The sequence below is a fragment of the Netta rufina genome, assembly GCF_964035555.1.
Source record: "Netta rufina genome assembly, chromosome: 1".
Lineage (NCBI taxonomy): Eukaryota > Metazoa > Chordata > Aves > Anseriformes > Anatidae > Netta > Netta rufina.
Window position 1 is genome coordinate 391799 of NC_140123.1, and position 26247 is coordinate 418045.

General features: G+C 47.9%; 1 protein-coding gene across 1 annotated transcript; it reads right to left on the reverse strand.

Annotated features, from left to right (window-relative positions):
- Positions 1–5071: 5071 nt before the first annotated feature.
- Positions 5072–7754, reverse strand: LOC311220460 (folate receptor gamma-like; the record flags this gene model as incomplete). The annotated part of the gene is made up of 4 exons (XM_084304002.1): positions 5072–5430; positions 5717–5852; positions 6801–6989; positions 7617–7754. 4 exons carry the CDS (start codon positions 7752–7754, stop codon positions 5072–5074), a joined length of 822 nt encoding a protein of 273 aa, XP_084160128.1.
- Between the last annotated feature and the right edge of the window lie 18493 nt (positions 7755–26247).

Here is a 26247-nt window from a genome sequence, read left to right on the forward strand (position 1 = left end):
GTGCACAGCCCAATCTCTTCTTAAACTCAGACAGGCTCGGTGCAGTGACCACTTCCCTGGGGAGCCTGTTCCAGTGTGCAACCACCCTCTCTGTGAAGAACCCCCTCCTGACGTCAAGCCTAAATTTCCCCTGCCTCAGCTTAACCCTGTTCCCGCGGGTCCTGTCACTGGTGTTAATGGAGAAAAGGTCTCCTGCCTCTCAACACCCCCTTACGAGGATGTTGTAGACTGTGATGAGGTCTCCCCTCAGCCTCCTCTTCTCCAGGCTGAACAGGCCCAGTGACCTCAGCTGTTCTTCGTACGTCTTCTGCAAACCAGTTACCTTCTGCTCCACCCATCACTTTGGCACAGCAGTCACCATCCTGCTCATGTGCTTCTTGCCCAGTTGTGCATGTAGCTTCCACCTGCACAAAACCCCATCATCTCTGGGATGAAAACCAGTCTGATCTGGAAGAAATTACTGAAAATTGTCAACCCTCAGAACGTGTGGTCAAACTGCAGAACAAGCTTCCTAGAAAGATGGTTGATGCCCCATTCCTGTCAGTGTTCAAAAGATGTTCAGACAGTGTTCTCAATAACTGTGTTGGGTTTATGTGGCAAGGTTTAGGTAGCAAGAGGCTGCTGTGAGAAGAACCCAGCAGCTGACCCATGTCAAAGAAAAGACAGTTCCAGCCGGTGCCAAAAGACCCACTACTGGCCAGAGCTGAGCCATTGAGAGATGCTGGTGCCACTTCTGTGATAACATATATAAGATCAGCTAAAAAAAATGCTGTGCAACAGCAGCCAGGGGAGAGAAGCAAGTAACTGAGAGAAGCAGCCCTGCAGCTCCCCAGGTCAGTGCAGCAGGAGGTGCTCCAGGCACACAGCACAAGTTCCCCTGCAGCCTGTGGAGAGGCCCCTGGTGGAGCAGGCTGTCCCCCTGCACCCATGGGTCCCCCGTGGAGCAGATTTCCATGCTGCAGCCCCCCCATGGGTGGAGGAGCCCCCAGTGGAGCAGGTGGATGTGGCCTGGAGGAGGCCGCGGCCCATGGAGAGCCCCCGCAGGAGCAGGCCCCGTGGCTGGAGCTGCAGCCCGTGGAGAGGAGCCCACATGGAGCAGGGGGCTGGGGGGAGCTGCCGCCCACCCGTGGGGGACCCGTGCTGGAGCAGTTTGGGACTGGGGGAGAGACCGCATGGGACAGAGCCATGTGGGAGCAGTTCTTGAAGAGCTGCTGCCTGTAGGCAGCCCCCACAGGCTCCATTCAGGAAGGATGGCATCCTGAGGGAACGTCTCTATACTGGAACACTGAGAGAGACATTTTATGTGGGCAAATAGTGATAGGAAAAGGGGGAATGGCTGTGAAAGAGGATAGATTTAGGTTAGATACAAAAAAAATCTTTACTCTGAGGGTGGTGAGGCACTGGAACAGGCTGCCCAGAGAAGTTGTGGGTGCCTCATCCCTGGAGATGTTCAAGACCAGGTTGGATGGGGTTTCAGGCAGCCTGGGCTGGTGTAAGCAATCCTTGTGCATATCAGGGGGGGTTGGAACTAGATGAGCTTTAAAGTCCCTTCCAATTCAAGGTATTCTATGATTAGAGTAAAGACTAAGGAGAAGCAGATGTTAAAGTGTTATGGACTGACTGCAACCCCCATTCCCTGTTCCCCTGCACTGTTTGGGGGCAAAGAGGGTGGATGAGCTTTTTTCCATTGTGTTTTCCCCCTCTTTTCCTTTGAGGAAGGGTAGTAAGAAAGCAGTGTGATGGAATTCAGCAGAGTAAAACCAACATAGTAGCTTAACTTTTGATCAGTCCTGAAGAGGTCGGGCAGCTGGACCAGGTTATTTTTGTAATGCCCAGCCTGCTCGGCTAAACCATTCCCTTCCCTGCAAGGTCTCCCACCATTATCCCATCCTTTCAGAGAGCTGCATACCTTCCAGCACAGTAAGCCACCTGTCTCTGGTACTGCAGAGCCTGTCTTGTTTCTCAGGACCTGCTCAAGCCCAGCTCTATCTTCCCCAGGGACAGAGCCATTGCCCACCCACAGCCAGAGGCCTGTTGCCTGCCCCATTCTGTACCTACAGCATCACACACTGCAGGAGGACACCTGGGGTGTGGGCACCCCTGCTGCTCAGCTGGCTGCCCTTTTGCCTTCCTGTTGCTCTCAGAAAACCCCTCTGACAGCTCTACTGTACTGGCATTTCCCTGCACACATTGACATTTCCCACTACCAAGTAAGTCAGAATGCAAGAGAGACCTGTTTTCCCAACCTGATGCCCTCTTCCACCAAACTGCTCAACACTTCAGCTCCTTGAGTGGAAGTGTTCTCCCTCCGCCCCCCCTTTTCACCTGGGCTCCCTGTTAAAACACTATCCAATTCCTACCAGCCCAGGGTTGCTGTGGGTTTGGCTGTGCAGAGCCCCCCATTGCAGCACCCAGGGGCACTGACTGCACAGTGCTTCAATGCACTGCTGCAGAGAGCAGCTGTGGACCGCCCCCAGCATTAGGGTTGTCAGTCTAGCATGCCCAAAGGATGTAGGACTGATCCAAATTCATGTGGTTGCAAAAGAAACGTTACATAGATCCTCCCCTAATTCATGATTCTTATTCTTGAGGACAAAAAGAAGATCTGGTTGCTTCAAACTACCAAATACTCACATCTAGTATTGTGAGACAGAGACAAACCCCAAACTGATGGCAACAAAAAAATTCTTGAACATAAAAGAATTTGTACATGAGCTCGTAGAGGCTCAGATCAGTCCTGGCAGCAGACAGGATTATGCAGTTCCTCATAACTGGCACAAGGAAAAGAAAACGGGATGGAGAGCAAGTTACAGCCATTTTCCATCCCAGCAATGCCTATCAAGATTAACAAGGGCTTGCAAACCACTGCTGTTTCATGACAGCATGGATGCTTTGCATTACATCACAACAGGAGGGTTTAAATGAAGAGCCCTTCCCTACACCTCACACAGTAAAAATGAAGGGGAGTAGCCTAGCCTGGAAAGCAAGAAAAATTTCCTGCTGTCAGCAGTCACAGCAACAAGACCCTCTTCCAGCAAGATGTAAGATACAGAGGAAAGGTGGGACAACAGAAGAACAGACAGAACCCCCTAACAAGCTGCAGACCAACTTGCCCAGATACCATAGAGCAGGCAAAATTATCTTGCCATTGTCAGGCACAGGAACAGTACCAACAGAACTGATAAAATGCCCAGTGAGGAAGTATCTCCAACAAAGCTTCTCATAAAGCAGAGATGTGACACTGCAGCCAACTTGCAGCTGAGCCCAGAGAAATTGTCAACGGATAGAAGCGCACGTGGCTGGGAACAGCGAGGTCAGATCACCCTCCAGAGAATCCCTGAAGGGGATTCCAGTACACTTATGGGAGACAGGTACCCAGTGGTTTTCTGACACACAGGTTTTGACTAGAATTTGCATGGACAAGAACCCTGAAGATAGGAGGGAGCTGCCCAAATAAGTTTTTCTTTGGAAAGCAAACCTGTTCGTGTCTAAGATGTTTTAATCCCCCCCTCCCTTCACGGGGGCCACTGTCACAGAAAGTAGGTCCAGGTGCTTCCTCTTCCCCATCCATAGCTTGGTCAGACCGTGCAAACCTCATAATCCGCATACAGGCCAAAAACATCTTCTGGCATTTCTCAAGCCAGGGTCCTAGGCTAGTCTGCAAAAGTTGAAGCAACACATTGAAGAGGGGGAAAAGAGAAAAAAGTGCTTCTGTTTCATGTAAAAGCAAGCAGTAAGTAATCAGCTGCAAAGACTGTATCATTAAAATATTTTTAAGAGAGGAAAGCCTTCTGGAAAGATATACTTTGATGTAAAGACCCATTAAATCAAATAAGGCTCTGCAGACTAGACACCCGTGAATTTTGCTTAACCTAAGCTGCTATATGTGTTTCCTTCCTTACCCTTCTCCTCACTATTCCTTTTTAAAGAGTTGCTACTTTTTTTTTTTCCCCTTCCAAAGGCTTGTTCCCACCTCAGAGTTAAACAAAAAATTGAGCACAGCAGTGAGCTTTCACAGAGCTACTTATGCAGTCTGCAAATCCCTTGTGGGAGGCTAGGAACTGCCACCTCCAGGGGAGAGAAGGTCAGAAGCAACCCAGACATGGAGCCAAAGCCAGGCTCGATGCAGGGGATGCAAGCTGTACCAGCCAACATGACTTTTTCTACAGCTGTACAGGAGAGGGAGCTTCCAACATACAGGCTGTAGACAGCTACATGATGAAGGCTGTTCTAAGATGTTCCACAGAGGTACTTGCTGAAAAAGCAGGTACTATTTTCACCAGGCTGCAACAGCAATTTGGCTCTGGCAATCCATGCCCAGAATGTCAGGCTATTCCTGCACCCAGCTTCGGAGGGCCTGGCTCAGGTGGAAGGGGAATAAACATGAGTGATTGTGACTACAGGGGAGACATAAATGCTTCCATCATGCTTAGTGTACCTGCTGCAGACCACAACTATCTCCACACCTCCCCCAGGGAGATGGAGCAGAGCCCAGCAGCTGAGCTGCCACAGGCCAGGAGACAAGACTACAGCTTTCCTACCCCCAGGCAGACTTCACTTTTACAGACCTCACTGCCACCACCCAGTCCAGCAGCCTCATTCCACCCCCAGAGTGCTTCTGTCTCCTCTGCAGGACTTAACCTCCATACAGAAAGGCTGATTCAGAGCAATATATTTTTATTACCAACACTTCAGGGAATCAAGAAAGGACCAAACACTAGAGCTCGGCTGAAGACCCTGAACAAATGCTGCCAATACAGAGCACAGCCATCAGCACCTGTCCTATGGACAGGAGACAGCAAGTACAGCATGAGAACAGACATGAAGGAGCTCCTACATGAGAGGAAGGATGCCTGGTAATGCTCTCCCTAGGACTGTGGATAAATAACAGAAATAACTGCCTTCATCGGCAGCTGAAAGCAGCAGCAGTTGTCAAGGTCCAACAATTCATGCTGAGCACACGCTGGGGCACATCACCAGTTTGACCAGACCTAGGTGCCACCCACACCAGCTTCTGCTGCAGGAGCCCATTCCTTCAGAGCAATGAAAGCCACACACCTTTGGGGAGCTGTCACAGGGACCCCCATGCAGGGGGCCCACACCTTGCTCCCTCAGGGAGCAACACCAGGGCCAGAGGCAGCAGGACCAGGACAGGCCACGGCAGTGCACACACAGCTTTACCAGCCTCAGGAGTCACATTCTCCATCCCCACAGGAGAGGATCTCTTCTTCCAAGCATAGTACTTCGCCACAACCACATTGGGATTCCCCTTGGCAGGGTCAAACCACATCTGGATGCAGCGTCCGCTGCCCCGACGCTCTGTGGTGTATTTGTAGGAGTTGGACCAGATCTTCTCACACAGGTCTTTTGGTTCAGGAAAGACTTCGGCGAAGGGCCTGCATATGGAGCCCCAAGGACAGCGGTTTGTTCCTGAAGACAGCACCAAAAAGAAAAAAAAGAAAAAAGGCAAACAATTTGAGCTAGCATTCATCTCTTTCCTTTCATGTGGGAGAGGAGGCCACCTGTTTCAGCCTGCCCACAGCTGATCACTGCATCGCAGCAGTGATGGGTGGTGGCTTGACCACCTTCTGGTCTGCAACTCCACAGGAAGATGAGGCCAGGGAGGGTCTTGGCTCCAAGCACAGGCAGGAGCAGGGACGATCCCAGGGTCTTGCCTGTGGAGAGGAGGAAAGGTTTTCCCCACAGAGTCACTGACCTGTCGCCCAGTTCCAGCCCTTGTGCCAGTTGTCTTTGCATGTGACGTAGTCCTTGCAGTCTTCCCACCACTCCTCACAGTCCTCTTTGCAGAGTGGCACATGAAGAATCCTCTCCCGACGCCAGCTGCTGTCAACCTGCAAGGGAACAGGACCATACACACTGGTGGTGGTCCTCGAAAGCTAAGGAGCAGGATCTGCAGGACCTTCCCCTAGGGTCCAGAGCTGATCTTAGAAGAATTTCAGCCCCGAGGGAGACATGCCTTGTGTGGTGGTTTTACTGTGCTAGGCAGCTAAACACCACTACTGCTCTCTCACTCCCCCTCCTTAGATGAGGAGGGAAAGAAGTAAAGAACTCATGGGTTGAGATAAAGATAACTTACTTAATATTTTTTCCCCTTTAATTAAGCAATTTAACTAAAGAGAAAAAGAAGGGGGGGGGGGGGGGGGGAGGGAAGAAAAAAAAAAAAAACACACCACAAAACAAAGGCTGTGTGGAAGTACAGAGGAAAGAAACTACTCTCTACTTTCCACAAGAGAGCAATGCTTGATCACGTCCTTGAAGCAGGGCCTCAACACACATAGCCCGTGTTTGGGAGGAGGACCGACATTTTCACGAGAGCCCACCCCTCCCCTCTTCTTCCTTTTTCCACCTTTTATTGCTGAGTGTGACACCATATGGTATGGAATGTCCCTTTGGTTGGTTTAGGTCAGCTGCCCTGGGGATGTTTCTCTTCTCACTTTTTGCCCACCTCCTAGGAGGGTTAGAGAGAGGCCCGGTGCTGTGCCAGCACTGCTCAGCAGCAGACACAACCCTGGTGTGATCCCACTGCTGTTCCAGCTCCAAGTGCAGAGCACAGCACTGTGTGGGCTGCTGCAGGGAAAGTTAACATCCCAGCCAGACCCAGCACACCTTGACAACAGGCAGTCCTTCCATCAGCCTATCCAAACCCAGTAGGAAAGGTGAGGTGTCCCTGAGGAGCACACACCCATACATGCCACACCATACCGTACAGAGGGCCACCGTATAACATATAGTGACTGGTACAAGCCCTGTTGCATTCATCACAAGGGATTTAGCTTTACCTGGTCAATCCAGGGCCCCAGGTTGGGTGAGCACTCATACAAGCATGTGTCCTGGATGAAGTGGCGTTTGCACTTGGGTGGCATCACCCCACAATGGTTCCAGTTGAAGTTGTACAGGTAAGACTGGTCCCTGTGGGCTTCTGAACTTGTGTTGGCTGTGCAGCAGGCATTGTCCTTCCAGGGAGCACACTGCAACAGAACAGGAGATAGACCAGCTGGGGACGTCTTGAGGGAGCCCAAGGAGGCAGAAACCCATCACTAGCAATAGCAGTTTCTCTTCTTCAGCCAGCCCTTGGACGCTTTAGGCTGAAGAGCTTAGGGCTGCAACAAGATGGAGTTAGAGGAAGAATATGAGGAGGACCCTGAGGGTCAGATCCTCACCAGGAATTGGTGCCAGGCAGAGGAATAGAAGAACTGCTGCCTCCTGTGCCCTGGCTTGCTCTTAGTCCCATCCCTACCAAGATCTGCCAGAGCTGCACAGTAATAACAGGCTCTAGCATTGATAAAGGGAGCAAAAGAGAGCGTCTTTCCATGCCATCCATTATCTGTTCTTATCTTAGGTACCTAGGCTTTGGAAAGGATACCCCCTAGTGAAACAGGGGTAACAGTGAGATGACAATTCCTCACAGCACTGCCCCTCCCCTCACCATTTTCTGGAGGGAAGCATCAAACAAGCCTCCTACCCAGCACAGGCCACCCTCTTCAGGTGGGTGGTCATTAAGCCCAAAGCACAAGCGAGCCCATATCACCTGGGGAGGTAGGTACAGGGGTCCCAGACCCAGACAACCCCATCTAACATCAACAGCAGCATCATACCTGGCCATGCAGCGTCCCTTCTGGGCCAGGCTTGGTTTTGTGGTGTTTGGCATCCATACAGACATTCAGCAACGGGTCCTTTGCAGGCATCACTGCCGAGGCAGCCAACAGCACGAGCAGCACCTGCCCTGCTCTCATCTCCACAGCCACCCCGTTCAGGTCAGGGGATGGGAGGCCAGAGCTGTGTGGGACAGGGATAGTGCAGGAAGGGGTCTGCCACAAGCAGCAGTAGTTGATGTGCTGCACAGGCCAGCTGCTCCTGAGGACAGACAAGCAGACTGCCAGCAGCTCACAGCACCAAGGACACAAGTGCAGCTCCCCCAGGCACGGCTGGAAGGTCAGCCACATTTAGCACCAAGGACTGTTTTGTACTTAACCTCAAGCATTCCACAAAACACCCTGACCAGAAAGAGGATGCTATATGAGACCCACTCACTTCATTAAGCCACACCACTGTTTCAGAGCAGAGCTTTCAGATCCTGAGCATTTATTAAGAAATAGACATAACTAGTTAAGGGATCTTTTCAGCTAGTAGTTTATGAGTTATAGTTAAATGCACATGGACAGTGAACTACAGGAGACCCACCTTGCTTTCAGGAGTACAGAAAAAGAGTTTTTCTTTGCTTTATCTTCATCTGGGTCTTTGTCTCATGTCTATCAAGTCTGATCTCAGAGTTGTGGGTCTCTAATTTCGTGTTACCATACCTTACCCTCCTCCACCCACCCAGAGGTTAATAGGACTCTTATAGTAGCTTACTGCAGAAACAGCACTGTTTTACAGCCCTTGTGAAAACAGGGTAAAGGTCCAAACCAACCACCTTCCATAAAGTTTTTTGCAGAGCACAAGAGAAAGGCAAACCACTTACAGCATTAAATGAACATGAAGTGACACAGAAGATAACAATTACAAAACTGATAAAGCATACACATAAACCTGAGAGCTAAAAAGTAGCTAACTTGCATCATACCTATGTGCATAAACTTAACTCCCTCTTCCCTCCCCACCCAAAAAAAAAAAAAAAAATAAAAAAAAAAATCATAGAAAACAACCTTACCAGTCCAGGTAGCCTTTAAGTCCCCAGTAAGACCCTAAAAACACTCACTGCAGGAGCTTCCTGGGGTCAGATTTAATAGCAATGCCTTCTAACACAGGTGCTGGCACTTGAAATTACTTTCTTAATATGCATAACGAGCTTTAACTTCTGCTAGAATTTGTTACCTTAGAAGCAGTTTTGTTGGTGTGACAACCAGCTTGCCCAGCCCCTTTCACAGGCAATGCTGTCTGGCCTGGGAAACAATCTGGCTGCTTATTTTGAAGGACAGGTCTCTTATCAGCCTTAGCCATTCATAACAAGTCCTTTTTCCTCTACTTGCCTTACAGCAGGCAGTTTTAATTTGCTGTACACCATTGCATAAGATAAAACAAGCAAGGAAGTGCAGATCCAGGATGCACCAAGAATAAATACAGAAGTGGTAATTCTCATCACAAAAACAGTATAAGCTCTGTTTTCTCAGAGGAACTAATAATAACTCCTAACACAAAGAATAGATGCCAGCTGATGAAGGGAAACAGTGCACCTTGTTGCAAAAACCTGAAAACAGTAATTGAAACTACGAGTAAAGATCTGGTCACAAGAAGGGAAGTGTCCACCCTCTGCAAACATGTGGGATCTTCCTGCTGGGACAGCACAGGTTTTAGGGCTGTTTTGCTCTTTTCTTCAATCACAGGACTGGCTTTTTGGTGATGAATGCACTTGCCTAAGGAGCTCATCTTCTTAAATTTAATTCATGAACACTTTGAACTCCACAAGACCCTGTTTTGGTGATTTCTGTGGTCTAGTGACATGTTGCATGAATAATGACCTCTATGCGTTCCTTCTGAACAAGCCCTGTGATATTTCCATTTCTCACATTTTCAGCTGTCATATTGGAGGTGACAATGAGCAATCGTCCCACACTCATCTCTTTCATGCCTTTACCACCTCTGTCAAGACTCCTCAGTTGTCCCTTTTCAAACCACAGCCACAGTCTGCTCACTCATCTCTCATAGCAAGTGTTTCTGCTCCCCAAGGCACCAGGACTGCAGCAGTATTTCAGATGCACAGCGCTCTGCTTGCCTTGTTTTCTGTTCCTTGCCTAGGAATTTCTAATATCTGGTTTGTTTTTGGACACTGCTGATCACTGAACTGTGTTGTTGTAAAACTATCGTAACTGTGACAGCTTGTTCCTGAGAGATAATTGTTAGCCATGAGCCTGTCATTTTCTATGTAAAGCTTTCTGTGGATTATTTTTTTCCCCAGGTGCATCTCTTTATGTTTGTCTGAACTGATTTTTTTATTTTATTATTATTTTTTTTTAATGTGTTGTTTTATTGTTCAGAGGCTCAGTCCTACCAGGATCTTCTGCAGATTTTCTCAGCTGGCCCTCCTGTTCTCAAAGGAACAATCTCATCAGCAAACATGGTCACCTTGCTGTTGTCCCAGATAGAATCAGCTGAAAAGCAGAAGTCCCAGTACAGACTCCTGTAGGGGCTCACTGTAAAGACAGCCATGTGCCTTTACTTTCCGATTCAGTTATTCACTAGTGTGTGGGACCTCATTCTCATCTCATGGCTTCTTGTTGGATGAATGCAAAGCTCTTGGGAACCCAGGCAGAGTCAATTGCTTGGATCTGCCCCAGCCAGAATACTTTCCTATCCTTTGAAGACCTGCAATAAATTAGGGATGCTTTCCTGCGTGCTAAAAGAGCCATACTAACCCTTTACATATATGGAATTTATTCATGTACCTGTTGCCTGTTGTTGCAATTCTTTATCACATTTTCTGCAACCTTTTCCCACATATACCACACTCATGGTTGCGCAGTTCCCGAGGGCTCCCCAGAAGGCCCATCAATGTGTCCAGTGTGAATGTCTGCACCGTCTGTTGCATTAAAGGTTAAAATAATTGGGGTGATGCCCAAGTACTCATTGTAAGTCCGATCACAGTCAGCATATTGAACTATCATGATTATGGATGCACAAATAATGTAATACATCCTCAGTTTAGTCGTGTTCCGTGAACTACTATGGCCACACCTAAAAGAGTTCGGTCTCATTCCTTGAGAACTACCACGGCTAGATTAATGAGTAGCGCAATTTATTAGAGCAACAGATACGCAGGTTCTTTGGAATGCCGGAGATATATTCACTGTCTGCAAAGCACGTGCCATTACCAGAAGTATGAGTAACACTGCCTGGCTACAAACGTGTTAAAAGGTATAAAGCAACTCTACAGATGTCTGAGTTTCCTGGGGAGGCACTTGGTATAACCACGTGTCTGAATCTTACCCAAAGGCATCCCAAAGGGGTGGGAAAAGATGCTCAGCCTGTCGACTGATCCCAGAAGTCAGAAGGTATCTTTCGAGATGGTATCTTATCTTTTGCAATGATATCTTCCCTAACATCCTATCTCCCTTAAGCTAATTTATATCACTTTTTGTCTATCAGATGGAGCTTGAATGACTCTAGTCATACATACCTTTGTTATGATTGGTGCTAAATTTTCTCCCCTTGCTTTTAAAGGTTGTCGCATTAAGGGATGTAGCTGATTAACTGTTATGGGCCTGGTCAGATTCCAGGTACTGAACTATCACAATCACAGATTCACCAACAGCGCATTAACCGTTAGTGGTCCGGTCGGATTCACCAATAACTCATTAACTGTTAAGGGTCTGGTTGGATTCAGAGCACTGAACTACCACTGTCACGGATTCACCAATAACGTATAACCACCCTTACTCTTGTCACGTTTAATGAGGGCTATCACAACTAGGAACAATGCAATCAAGTGCGATTTATTACAGCAACAGGTACACAGGTTCTTTGGATTGCCGGCGATAGTGACTGTCTGCAAAAGCAAGCTAGCATGCATGAAATACAGGTGTTACAGGTGCGCAGCCTGGAAATTAATGCATTAAAAGGCACAAAGACTCTATAGAGATTCCTGAGTCCGCGGAGACACACGATATAACCAAGCGTTCAAATCTCACCCAAAGGCGTCCCAATGGGGTGGAAGAGAGGCTCAGCCCATCAACTGATCCCCGGAGTCAGGAGGTCCCTCAGGATGTTATATTCCCTTGGGAAGGTATCTCCCCTGACAGTGGTATCTTCCTTAACATTCCCTCTCTCTTAGGCCAATTTATATTATTTTCTATTTTTTAGGTGGAGCTTGAGTGACTCTAGTCAAGCATATCTTAGTTATGATTGGTAAAAAGTTCTCCCGTCTCCATTTAAAGTAATAAGCTCCAAGAAATTCAGAGCGCATGCTCAGTGAGGGGTGGTTGCACCTTGGAGGCGGGTAGCTTTTGGGATGGAGGTGTGTTTTGGTATTATAATGATATTATGATGAGCAAAAGTACACTAGGGTACAGCATTTGTCAAAGCATGACAGGTCATTGGCTCATGGTAGCAAAAAGTGCAGCTTATTGGTCTCGGTGTGCACAAGAACAATCAAGTCCCCACCTGGTACAGAGCCTAGCTGTGGTGTCTCCACTCCACTCTACGCTCCGTACTGTTCCTTAGGGCTAGCACACCAGGTTCCCCCAGCATGACAGCACCTAAGGTTGGAAGCCTAGTGAACGCTCAGGTAATGCAGCTACACCCAACCCTGAAAGCCTCTTCAATGCTGTACATTTTCTTTAAAATGTGAATGTTAGTTTTGTTTTCCTAGTTACTTCAGGCAATTGCGCCACAAAGGTATAGAGTAGAAAAAAAAATAAAAGCATACACTCAGTGAGGCACGGTTACACATTGGAGGCGGGTAGCCTTTGGGATGGAGATGTGTTTTGCTATTATAATGGTAATATAAAGAGCAAAGTTCACCAAAAGGACAGCATTTTGTCAAAAACATGGCAGGCCATTGGTCCGGGGTAGCAAAGATGTAGCTTACTGGTTCCAATGTACCTTCAAATTCCCATCTTATCACAGAGCCTGGCTGCGCTGTCTCCATTCCACTCCACCCCTTGTACACTTCCTCTTAGACTCAGCACACCAAGTTCCCCTGGTGTGGTCAACAGCTAAGGTTGGAGGCCTAGGGAACTTCTGCAGAAGGCAGCTACACTCCACCTTGGAAGCTTCTTCAGTGCTGTACCTTTTCTTTAAAATATGAATATAAGTTTAATTTCTAAGTTACCTCTGGCAATTATTCCACACTCTCCTAGCAGGGGGTACTTGTACACCTGACGGTGTAGAAAATGGGGAAATTCCCTCTCACTGTGGTCCTAGATATATCTGTTCACTTCATGGGTGAGTGGGGTACCTGCATTTGCTCCATCCAGCTGACTTGTCTGATGCAACCTATCTCCAGTTTGAGATAGAGTTGCTCTGGATGCTTTTTCTCTGGATCAGATTTGGATAAGCAGCTGCTGAGTAAACACTTTAAGGTGTGTTCTGGGTGATTCAGGGCCTGTGTTGGACAGGAGCTTGAGGCACCTGCCTGCATGTTGGTTCTTAGTGCCACTGGAGACCACAGGTGTCATCGGAGATGCCTGGTGGTGGCCCACATGGCTTCCTGCAGCTGCTGCTACGAAGGGCTGTGGGTGTTATTATGCTCAGAGTCATATTTATTGGCAAAATGGAAGCCCATTTGATGTATAAAGTGAAGAATTTATTGTTAGTATAATTGAAATCTAAAGAGTCTAATACAAGAATCACCATCTTGATGTAGCTATTACAGATTTAAAAAAAAAAAAAAAAAAGTGAGAGAAAGCCATGAAGATGATCAGAGGACTGGAGCACTTCTCCTACGAAGAAAGGCTGAGAGCTGGGGATGTTCATCTGGAGAAGAGAAGGCTCAGGGATGACCTCGTTGCAGCTTTTAAATACCTAAAGGGGGCTTATAAAAAGCATGGAGAACAACTTTTTGCTGAATCAGATAATGATAGGACAAGGGGGAATGGTTTTAAACTAAAAGAGGAGAGATTTAGATTAGATATTAGGAGGAAATTCTTCACTGAGAGGGTGGTGAGGCACTGGCACAGGTTGCCCAGAGAAGCTGTGGATGCCCCATCCCTGGAGGTGTTCAAGACCAGGTTGGACGAGGCCCTGAACAACCTGATCTGGTGGGAGGTGTCCCTGCCCATGGTGGGGATTGGATCTAGATGATCTAAAGGTCCTCTCCAGTTACTTGTAGCCAAGGGACTTCCAGTGCCAGCCTGTACCCAAGCTTTTATCATCCCATGCCTGCACTCCCCTACATTGCATCTTCTGTCCCCACTTCTCAAGGCCCCTGACATCATGCCAGATCTGTATTTCTCAGCACTACAGCATTATGTTAGCCATAAATATCTCATTCAGCTCAGAATAGCTACTTGTTGCTACTATCTGCGTAAAGCTGAAACTGGGTGTACCATATAACAGCGAGCAAAAAAAGTCATAGTCACTTGGTCAGCGTACTGGTTGCTGTTATTGCTTAATCTAATAAACAACAACAACAACAACAAAAACACAACAACAACAACAACAACAACAAAAACACTCGGAGAGAGAAAACCTGACCAGCCTCACTCCTGATACCTTGTAAACTCCATACAAAGCCCATGGCACAGGGCTACAGGGCAGTGTGCTGGACTTGTGCCACAGATGGAAACTGAGGGCATCTCCGCTTGGACTCAGCACCATGGGGACAGCAACTGAGCTGAGCCCTGGATTGCCACCAGCTTCTGGGGTCTGGGATGCCCGGTGCAGATGGGGACCTTGCAGAGGGACACCCACCACCAGCACAAGGAGACACCTCACAGAGTCACCTGTGTTTGACCACCTCACACTGGAGCTGGAGTCCTTCAGAAGTGAATCAGCACTTGGCTACAAGAAGAGCAGACAACCCTAGGGGCCCTGAGGGGCCTAATCTAATCTTTTCTTCCTTTCCCTGCAAAAATTGTTTAAAATGCCCCATAAAAGACTGCAAGCAGGGGATATCTCGATGAACATAAAAGTAATGGGATAAGGAAGAGATATATTTTACGTTGGACAGATATTGTTACTTCAGGCTTCTCATTTCAAATACTTTCTTGTTCCATCCATCAAATTTTTTTGTTGTTAAAAAAATTAGGATTTAGAAGGTGGTTGCTAAAATGGAAATCAGAGATTGCATGACACAACTCTTGGATTGCTCTGGTTTGAAACAGGAAGAAAGTTTTTTTGGCCCAACTCTCCTGTCCACATCATACCAGGGCTTGTTAAGCTGTGCAGGTCAATGGAGGTTGTGAGTGTTGCTCAGAGAGAATAAGCAAGGCAGGTCTGGTCTCTCCAGGTGGATAGCTCAGAGAAAAGATGTTATCTCTGCTATTCAAAAGCATGCTGGACACTCAGGTACCTTGGGGAAAGGAGGTGTTGGTGGAGAGGTGGTAGATGAAGGTAGAGAGACTGGAAATGCTTTTTTTTTTTTTCTTTCTGCTGGTGCCCTGCAACAACAATCAATTATTTATTTCAGTATTTCACTCACATGTTCTGCTTTCTGCAAAGTTAGTAATAGAAACTGCTTATTTTTGATAAAGTGCTTTAATATCCCTAAATGAAGATGCTACACATATTGAAGTTATGTGTGAGCCAAGAAAGAAGAAAAACTGAGAACAGAAATCAAGGAAGGATTAAAAAGAAAAAAAAGAAAAAAAAAAAAAGAAGAAAAAAAAAAAAGGAAAATGACATCAGAGATATGTGAATGAAGACAGAGCCACGGACAGAGTGATCTTTCTGAAACATTTCAATTCCTACCTGACACTGGAATGTCTCAAAAACCTCAGGGACCTGCCACAGTGGTTATAGACACAGTTATCTCAGACCCATGACAAGGGAAGAATCTCTCTGGGAGCCACAAAACAAGATTAAAATTGACCTCTGAACACAGGTTGGGAAAATAAACTCATGGGCTCATGTGCACACGACATGAAGAAGGAGGCAGCTCAGATGAAAGGCTGAGGAAAACCCCCAAGTTCACCTAATTACTAAATTCTGTATTTCAACTCTCTTGCAGTGCATTTGCATGAGCTCATCTGGATGCACATGGATGAGAGACAGGGGCCTCCCTGTGCCTTTTCCCAGTGCTCATTCTCTGTACCACACAAAACTCCCCAGGTGCAAGCCGTCTTGCTGCGCAGGAAGATGCTGCAACATGGGAGCGAGCTTAAATTGGACAAGTGAGGTTTGGGTCCCACAAGATCATCCCTGAATGCCAGCAACAAATTCTGTAATTTCTCATTTGGTCTTTGTGTGTATCTCTTCTGCTGCTCTCAGCTCCACTGTGTTTCTTCTGCTTAGAGGCAGCTTTCACCTTCAGCCTCCTGTACCACCTGTACTTGAGCCATGGCAGGTCAGCACCATTGGGCTTACGAGGTGGAAGAACAAGGCCATCACTCCTTGCCTTGTGTTCTCTCTGAGATTGCTGCTGGTACTGTGGCAGCCCATGGCAGTGCTTCTGCTCCCTCCCTGCAGAGCAGCTACCAAATTGCAGAGTTCCCCAGAGACATATGCAGGGATCGGAACACTTGGGAGGCACAAGTAGAAGATCAGAGTGTGATCACTAGCAGAAACTGAAGCACGGAGCCCTTGTGTTGTGCTGGTGAGTGCCTCCCCTCTCTGCTGCAAGAATCAGAATCACAGAATCACAGAATTTCTAGGTTGGAAAAAAAAAGAAGGTGAAAGCTGTCCTATGGGTTTGGACTGTGGGGCCACCCCTGGCTCCTCAGCGCCAGCAGTAAATCTTCTCCAAGGGTGCCTGAGCCTGGGCAGCTCCCACAGGCCATTGCCATATAGTGTCCCAACTGCTTTGTTGTACTAGTGATCATAGCGGTCATGTCCCTACACAGTCACTGGAATACGTGTTTACGGACCCTTGTTCATTAATTTGTCTAATCCCTTTTTAAATTCCCTGACACATAACCGATTGTGACAACAGTTACCAAGGCAGTACCAGTGAACAGCTACTTTATGGCTGATTACACTATTGCAGTTATGAAACTATGCAAGCATGGAGACACGTGACAACTTCTTGGACACCCTTCCACAAGGGCAGCGGTGTTGTGTGTTCCATAGAATGTTTTGGGTTGGAAGGGACCTTAAAGATCATCTAGTTCCAACCCCCCTGCGTTAGGCAGGGACACCTCCCACTAAGTTAGGTTGCTCAAAACCCCATCCAACCTGTTTTATTTTATCCCATCTTAATCCCATCTTAATCTAATCTAATCTTATCTTATCTTATCTTATCTTATCTTATCTTATCTTATCACTACAAAGATGGGGAAGGGCCTAGAGGGGAAGACATACCAGGAGTGGCTGAGGTCACTTGGTCTGTTCAGCCTGGAAAAGAGGAGGCTGAGGGGAGACCTCATCGCCATTTACAGCTTCCTTACGAGGGGCAGTGGAGCAGCAGGAGCCGATCTGTTCTCTTTAGTGACCAGTGATAGGACCCAAGGGAATGGAGTCAAGCTGTGACAGAGGATATTCAGGCTGGATATGAGGAAGAGGTTCTTCACTGAGAGGGTGGTCGCACACTGGAACAAGCTCCCCAGGGACATAGTCACGGCACCAGGCCTGGTGGATTTTAAGAAGCATTTGGACTGTGCTGTTAGTCATGTGGTCTGAATTTTTGGGTAGACTTGTGTGGTGCCAGGAGTTGGATTTTATGATCCCTTCCAACCTGGGACATTCTATGATTCTATGATCTCCACCAACACTAGCGCTGTCCTGTGGGTCAGCTTCCAGAGTGAAGGGGCATTCTTGCAGCCAGTGATCCCTAATGGACAAGAGCACATGAATCCATTATTGCCTTGGACAGCTAGTGGAAAAATGAGTGATTTTGATGAAAATGGGGATGCATATGATCAAAAGGAAGCCAGAACTAAGGTCAAACCACAGGAAAAAGTATAACCACAGTTGGCCAAGGTGTTTCAAGTGTCACCTGGTGTCCATTCTGCTCTGACTGGGTGCAGCTTTCAGTTGCTATTATGGTCTGTGTCCATTTGAAAGTAAATGATTGATCAGAGATAGGAGGAGAACAACCTCATGAAGTCAGAATTATCTGTCCCCACCAGGCCATGTTGCCATAGCCAGGGTAACTGACCCGCAGTGAGGAACATCCCCAGTCTAGGTCAATTGGAGACCACGGGAAACAAGGCTGATTTTTGTATGAGGAAAGACGGTGAGCAGCCCATCCCTGTGTGCTTCCTGCATGATTGCCTTCATTTTTTGAACATGAGCCAGTGATGTGCCCTTGCTGTTAAGAAGGCCAATGGTATTCTTGGCTGCATTAGGCAAAGTATGTCAACAGCAGGTCAAAGGATGTGATCCTTCTGCTCTGCTCTGCACTGGGGAGGCCACCCCTGGGGTGCTCCTGGGGCCAGAGAGGCCTGGAGCTGGTGGCGAGAGCGCAGCAGGGCCCCGAGGTGTGGGAGGGCCTGGAGCACCTCTGCCGTGAGGAGAGGCTGCGAGAGCTGGGGCTGGCTCTGTGGGAGGCTCTCGCCAGGGGTGCCCAGGGCCAGGAGCAGAGGCCCCGGGCCCAGCCTGGAGCCCGGGAGGTGCCCTCTGGGCCCCAGGCAGCACTGCTGTGCCGGGCGGGTGCCCAGAGAGGGGCTGGGGGCTCCTCCGCGGGGTCTCCAGCAGCCGCCGGGACGTGGGGCTGGGCGAGTGGCTCCGCGGGGCCCTGCTGGGGCAGCACCTAGGGGTGCCCCCAGCCTCAGCCACGCTGTGGTTCTGCACACTGTGTTTCTGCACACTCCGGTCAATCTTACTCCCAGTGACAGGCACCACAGAGGCTCAGCACTTTCAGAGCCAGCCAGTCTGCAGCCCCTGCTGCCAGCCCAGTCCCCGGGGCAGCCTGGGGAAGCGCAGGAAAGGTCCCCAGGGCAGCCACTGCAGGGCACTGTGCAAGCAGATACGAGCTCTGCGCACTGCCACAGGTGCCACGCCAGCATGCACACAGGACAGGCAGCGCAGGACACATGTGCTTCATGGAGGGGCTGTTGCTGTAGCTACAGCTCAGTGCGGACACAGCAGAACAACCTTACAGCTGGCATTTGGCACTTGGTTGGATTTGGAAAAAGATGGACACAGAGGTGCCTCTAGCCTTAGCCATTATGTGATTTTACAAACGTGGCCTCCCCAGGCATGGTCCTTTCCTGACTGGGGAGTCCTGGACCACTCAGTCCTGCTGGTACAAAGCTGGTCCAGTCCTCTGATTGTGCATGATGCCCTCCCTAAATCCTCCCAGTTATGTGTGCCCTTGTCAAGATGAAGGAACCTGAAGTGCACAGGATCTGAGTGAATGTTAGATTCATGCTGCAGAGTAAGGGTAGTTCCCTGATGCTGATTCCTGTCCACTCCTAGCACTCAGTTTTTGTTTTTTTTTTTTTTTTTTTTTTTTCTCTTAAATCCTTCTGAACAGTAACCATGGGGCTGCTCAGCAAGGAGTATTACAGAAGGATTACCATACGGATGCTGTCTCTGGTTTACAGACTCTTACTGTGCTCTGCAGCATTGCAAGGAATAGAGCTCAGAGCTCAGGTAAGAGACCACAGGCTGGAGTCTTTTGTTAACACATTGTAACCAGCCCCAGATGATGTAGAACTATGGCTAAGAATGGTAAAACTTTCTGCCTTCAACAGCTAAAACTTCTCATACGCTAACATGGGCTCTGTTTTCAGAAACCTCTTTCTCCTGAAGGCCCCAGTAGGCTGTAGTCAATCCAATTCCTCACCACAACGGCAAATCCACCACATATTAAATCAGCTTTACCTGCTCAGCATAAAATCAGAACATAGTGACTAGTATGAATTATTCTGATTCATATTGCTGCATTTTGCTATGCTTTATTGCTGTTTAAATGACATTTGGATTAGAAATTTTGTGTACCTGCCAGGTATTTAGAAAATTCTCCATGGATTAAAGAGAGCACATAGTCTTTCTGGGGTTTATTACTCTAGGTGCACAATGCGTTTACAAAACCAATGCAGCTCTCCTGGCTCTTTCTCCAAGAGCCTGTTGTAAAGCTTGGGCAGTCACCAAGAAGATGTGGAGGACATCCCCTGGCAGTATTAGGCGAGTGATGAGCGTGTGACGCAGTGGCACTTGGAGATGTAACTCTTCAGCTGAGTTCAGGTCCTTGAAGCCAGGCAGGCACCAAAGCATGCACTGGATGGGAAGCAGGAGAAAAGAGCAGGGAGGGACAGCTGGCGTGAAATGGCATCTCATCCTGGAGCAGGGCTGCAGTAGTTGGGACGGAATCTAACTACCTGGCAGCACTGCAAATTCATCCGTTATCGGGCAATTGTGAATTATACTTCCTTTTCCTAAAATTAATAATGTTTATAGTAAATGTAACATTACATGTTGGTATTTATTATAGTAACATTAATTAAAGAAGTTAATGGGCTCATGCATATATGGTACTTATTCTTGCCATAGCTGAATGCAATGGTGATGTCTTACGGTATGCTCCTGTACTTTCAAGCTCTCCTTTAAATTGCAGTTTATACTGCAGCATTGTGAGAGGCAGAGTGCATAACATAAATCTGTTTGCATAGATTTCACAGAGTTGTGATACTGGATCATTTCTAGTTTGTGTCTTTGGTTCACTAATTACAGGCTTACCTTGTGCTTTAGTTAAGCACTTTAAAGGCTGCACAATCAGTCATAAGCCAATTTCAATGACAGTACAATAGTCATGCATGTTTATTTGATATTTGTCTTGCTGTTTTACTGCATGTGAGGTTTCATCTGTTTCAGATGATTTTGATAAAAAGAGCAACATGAGAAAGGAAATTTAAATAATCTCAACCACCCTCCATTTTCCAGCTGATTCTGCTCATGAAATCCATAATTTGCAATGCAGCCTCTTGTTTGCCTGTTATGCAGTGATACATACATACAGCTCCTGTGACCTCTCATGATGGCCATACCATTATTATATATATATTTTTTTGTCTCCTCAGTTCTCTCTCCTGACTTGTCTTTAGATTTGAGGCTTTTGGTAACAGGTATTTTCTTTTTTTTTTATTTGCTTCTCTTCCTGGCCTATGTGACTGAGATGGTATTAAAAAATAATAATTTTTAAAAAGGCACTAGATAACAAGAAAATCACACTTTAAACTGTAAATTTTCAGCTAAATGAATATCAGTGCTGGACTTCTGTGCCACTTCACTTGTATGCTTATATCTTGATTCATGTATTATCCATAGATACCCAATAAAATAATTATTTAATGACTGTGGTTCAAAGGCAGCTCCATCACCTGGGAAAATCCAGTTCTTAAGAGTTTAGTCTGCTGAGGGGCCTAGAAAGAGAAGCAAGTATAAAGAACTCCTGAGAGCACTAGCAAGCAAAGGAAGTGGACACACCAAGAGGGTTTCTGTTCATAGTCGGTGCCATGTCCTGAAACAACAGCAAATACTTAGGATAAGAAAGCACTTTTATTGGGGTTGGGTTGAGTAGCAATCTATTTTGAGAGTTTAGTGATGGGAAAAACAGGAAGCAAAACACCAAGTTGTTCGAGAGATGGAGTGAAAATGATTGGGAATATTGTGGAGAACACTGAGAATGGTCACTGGGGCATCTCAGTGGAAATCTGTGGTGGTCCAGGAAGGAGAAACAGACAAAAAACAAAACAAAACAAAACAAAACAAAACAAACAAACAAACAAACAAACAAACAAACAGAAAAACAGGGAAAGAGAAGGGTGTTTGTCTGAAAGACAGCAAGCTGGTAAGTCATTTTGTGGCACTGTTTGTTTTACAGGAGGGACTCAAGCACTAATTCCATAGTTAAAGATGTTTCTGGCAAAATATTGCATGCCAAAACAATGTCTACCCATGGACTTCTGTTTAGATACATAAAAATTGGAAGGAAGGACTTGTAAAAACATTAAATTTCTGAATAAAAGAGACAACTCTATTTATCATCATGTATATTTAATAACTGCAGCAGACACACCATTGTAGTTTGTGTGCAGACAGATGCCAAACAGTATCAACATCTCTAAAATTCACTGAATGCAGACAGGAGGCTTTTCCTATCAATAATGCATCCACTTCAAGATTCAGGCAACTGATTCTCCAAGTTCAGGAAAACTGCTTGAGTGGAGGTGCTAGCAGGGAAGACCTGGGTGTCCAGGGCAGGCATTTTTCAGCAACATCCCCTATTTCCATTTCCTTAGGTCACTATTTGATACACTTTTTCCTTCCAGCTAGCAGGAGGCAGATTTAGACAACTGAGACTATGGGTCTGAAGTCATCTGTTACCTTAGCTTTAAAGTTTCCCTCATGCCTCTATGCTTCACACAAATTACTTTGTGGCACAAAAAGGTTTTAGAAAGTCAGGATGAAGCACCTTCAGAGACGGAGTTCACCACCCTCTATGGTCACTTTGTCCAGCAGTGAATCATAGACACAATTAAAGAAACATACCTTGCTTTACCTTAAATCCAAAAACTGTTTGAGATTTCATAGAATAATGGAATCATAGAAAAGCTTGGATTGGAAAGGACCTTAAAGACCATCTAGTTCCAATCCCCCTGCAGGGCAGGCACACCACCCACTAGATCAGGTTGCCCAGGGTTGCCTTTGAACACCTCCAGGGATGGGGCATCCACAGCTTCTGTGGGTAACCTGTGCCAGTGCCTCACCACCCTCTGAGTGATGAATTTCCTCTTAATATCTAATCTAAATCTCTCTTCTTTTAGTTTAAAACCATTCCCCCTTGTCCTGTCATTACTTGCCCGAGTAAGAAGTTGCTCTCCATCTTTTTTATAAGCCCCCTTTAAATACTGAAAGGCTGCAATGAGGTCACCCTGGAGACTTCTCTTCTGTAGGCTGAACATCGCCAGCTCTCTCAGCCTTCTTTCATAGGAGAGGTGCTCCAGCTCATCTTTGTGGCCCTCTTCTGGATCTGCTCTAACAGGTTCACACCCTTCTTGTGCTGGGGGACAAGACTCCTGGTGGCACCTCACAAGGGCAGAGCAGAGGGGCACAATCCCTTCCTTCCCCTGCTGCCACCTCTCTGGTGCAGCCCAGGGTGCGGTTGCCCTTCTGGGCTGCAGGCCTGCACTGCTGGCTCATGCTGAGCTTTTTGTCCCCCAGAGTCCCCAAGTCCTTCTCTGCAGGGCTACTCTCAATGAGTTCTTCTCCCAGTCTGTGTTCATGTCTGGGATTTCCCTGACCCAGGTGCAGCACCCTGCACTTGGTCTTGTTGAACCTTATTAGGTTCACATAGGTCTACTTCTCTACCTTGTCCAGGTCCCTTTGGATGGCATCCCTTCTTTATGATGTATTGACTGTACCACTCAGTTTGGTTTCATCTGAAAATTTGCCAACAGGCAAAATCAAAATGTCATCATACACACAGATGTGCACCGGCTGTAGGAGTAAAAACTTCTCAAACCTCAAGTGTGAAGAGCAATGGAAACCTGCGTGTTAAAGCTGTGTGTTAAACACTCCTGAGTGTTGCTGTGGCTTCAACACCTCACTGAGGCTCGGGGGGTCCCTTCTTTCCCAGCCTGCAGTCCCGAGTTTGAACCAGAGACAGAGACCATTGCTCCTGGGAGCCAAGAGGAGATGAGCACATCACTGCTGCCAGGGACCATGCCATGTCACAGGTCTGCGTTCCAGGAGAGACACCAGATCGCTACACTTCATTCGCCTATCAAAACCATGCCTAAACAGCTGTGCAACATTAACATATGCCTTTTTCATGATGCTTTACTGAAAAAACCATTCACTCAGGCAAAGCATCACTGCCTGCTGGAAATGCTTCCGCCATGACACGTGCCCTGACTGCAGACTCCTACAGCCATACCGGCTTTTTACACAAATACTTAATTTTTGGAATAGCTCTAACTCATTATGCTAGATATTCTCAGCCATTTTAGAAAACATATGCACCAAGGAAAGCCTGGATCCTAATTAATGGTATTTTTCTGCACAGCATTTTAAAGCAAAGTGAACACCCTGCATTTCAGGACAGAATGCAAAACAAGATTTGAAACTCCTCTCCTCCAGGCCTGTTACAGTCCTGCTCAGCTCACCACAGCTGACATACATTCAGCCAGGCATGCTGAGCCTGGGGCAGCACAGGGGAAACACATCGCCTCCCTTCCTGGTAGTTCCCACCTGAGCAATGCAGGATCCCACAGAAAAGCTCAGAAAATGGGGACTGGACTCTGCCATCCCAAGCATGGTGCCTCTCCCTGCACCTAGTCCTGTGCACACTGTGCCAACACAGGGCTGGTCCTCATCTCAAAGGAGAAGCAAAACCAAGGTTTGCAGAAAGCAGCAAGGCGAGGGGTGGGGATTCAGCCACACAGGGCTCACACCCCTGAGCCTCAGCAGGAGCTGGGCTGTGATCCAGGCACAAACGTGATAAATGTGAAATGCCTCTGACTCCTTCCTGAGCACCAGTCAGTGTGCTTTATGCTCGATGCCCACCAAACCCTTCTGCACCAACAAGCTTGAAGCAAAATGCTGGCTGACCATCCTCCTGCACAGAGCAGCACCTGACCACATGTGGCACGCGTCCCCCCAGGAGGGCTTTGGGGACACCGGAGCCCCTGGGCACAGCGGCTGGTGGTCAAACCATGCAGACTGCCAAAATGCTGAGGGTAGAGCTAACAGAGGTTAGAGCGGTAAAATTGTAATTATAAATATGCAAATACTGTAAGTATGTAGCTGCAAATATGTCAGACAAATGTAGTTTACGGTGAGAGATGCTGTCTTTTATTAGATGTTCTTACAGTCAGAGAAACTATAAAAATCTTTCAAACTCGCAAGCTGTTCTTTGAGTCTGAAAGGTAGCAACCTTCATGGCTAAATATAGCCTGAGAAGAACATCTCTCAGATTTATGGCATGTATCTCACATTTCTGTTTAATGCACATTTTTAGCATTTGGTGAAATCAGGGGTTTGCATTTTAGGGTGTTTTGCTGGTTGCCTTGGAGTCCAGCTCTAGGGTAGGGTGAGGTTTCGTGTGCTTTCCTGTGTTTGCCTTTGGGACAGCGGGGTAGGAACCTGGCTGCCACAGGGCTCTGTCCCCTCCAGTACACACGTGTGACATGTGTGACATGTCCCAGGAGCAGCCAAGGAGCCCTCCCAGGGTGCCACGGTGTGTCCTCCCCAGTGCATCCAGCTCCGACCTATTACAGCTTTTTCTGTTCACCTTTGGTGCTGTGAAGGGCTTTTGGTGGAGACCAGAGCTGGGCTCATAGCCGTGGGGGAGTGATGTGCATTGCCTGTGCAGGAGAGCTGTTGTGTCTTCAGCAGCCATCCAGAAGGCAGGAGCTGTAGGAGAAGTTTTCATCTCAGCAGCTGCCTAAATCAGAAGCTACCACACTGGGTTTTCAGGCCCAGCAAGGCATCCAAGTGAGCTGCACATGCAGCCAGATGTGACTGTGCAGCCCCATGGCCTGAACCTCACATGTAACCTGGCTCCTTCTCCACCCTGACCACACTGGGCTTCCAGTCACTGGCATGGCCATGGTGCCATGCACAGAAGCACTGCAGAGGACATCCCTCCGCTCAGTCACCGGGACAAGTGTTGGAGCTGGAGGTTTTCCATTTGTTTGGAACATTTGTCTCTTTCTGGGTAGGTTCTGCCTCGTCTTCTCTCCATGCCCCAACGTGCACAAAAAGGAGCGAGTCCACCTGCTCCACTGCCCCTCAGCTTCAGCAAGGGAAGGCAGGGATGAGCAGGGTCTGGGGAAACCTGCTGTGCTGCGAGACCCGTTCATTCTCTGCCCCATGGATGTGCAGCACCGAGTTCCCTACCTCTGCTCTTCTCAGTGCAGGCTGCACAAAGACAGGCAGAAACAGGGGCTGGCTGCAGTCAGGACACTGCTGTACCCATCACAGGCTGTCAGCGTGGCATGGCCAAGGTGAGCACTGCACTGAGGAGAGGTGGTGGGGCCATGGGAGACCTCTGCCTCCTTCCAGTGCCATGGGGGCTCCTGCAGCAGAGGAGCTGTGGGACCAGCACCCTCCAGCCTCCTACATCAGACACCTTCCTGGCCCATGGGCCAACTGTGCAAATCCCTGTACAGCTGCTGCAGCAAGTGGTCAACGCTTGGCAGCTGGATCTGCAGTCTCTGGGCCATCCCCAGACACAGATGTGTCCATCCCTCTCCCTTGTAGGCTACTGAGGCTGTCCTCTGTCCCACCTCCTTCTCTGCAGGTCATTTTGGCTGTTAGTGCCATAAGTGGTGATGGACTGCAGCTGCCTGTCGCATGTTGGGAGGGCAGCACAGTCAGTGGGACCAGCTGGGGCGAGGCGTGCAGCCCGAGGGGTGCTGACAGCCCATCGCAGGGCAGGGAGGGAGCCATAAACCCAGCCACTCATCCCAGCGTTGTTCTTCTCAACCTGTGTTTAGCTTTGAAGATTGCTGTGATCTTAACTCATGCAGAGACCCCAGCATTTGGTACCCGCTGCACATGGCTGGTCTCCCCCAGAGACAGGAGGAGGGAGGCTGGCAGCTGTCCCCAAAGGGACGGAGGGGGTACAGCAGGACAGAGCAGAGGCACACAGCGAAGCAGCCCCTGATAAGCACATAGGCGTGGTTTGTTTGCCATGAGCTGCAGCACCAGATGGTTTTTATCTGTGGCTCTGAGTGGAACCTGGCC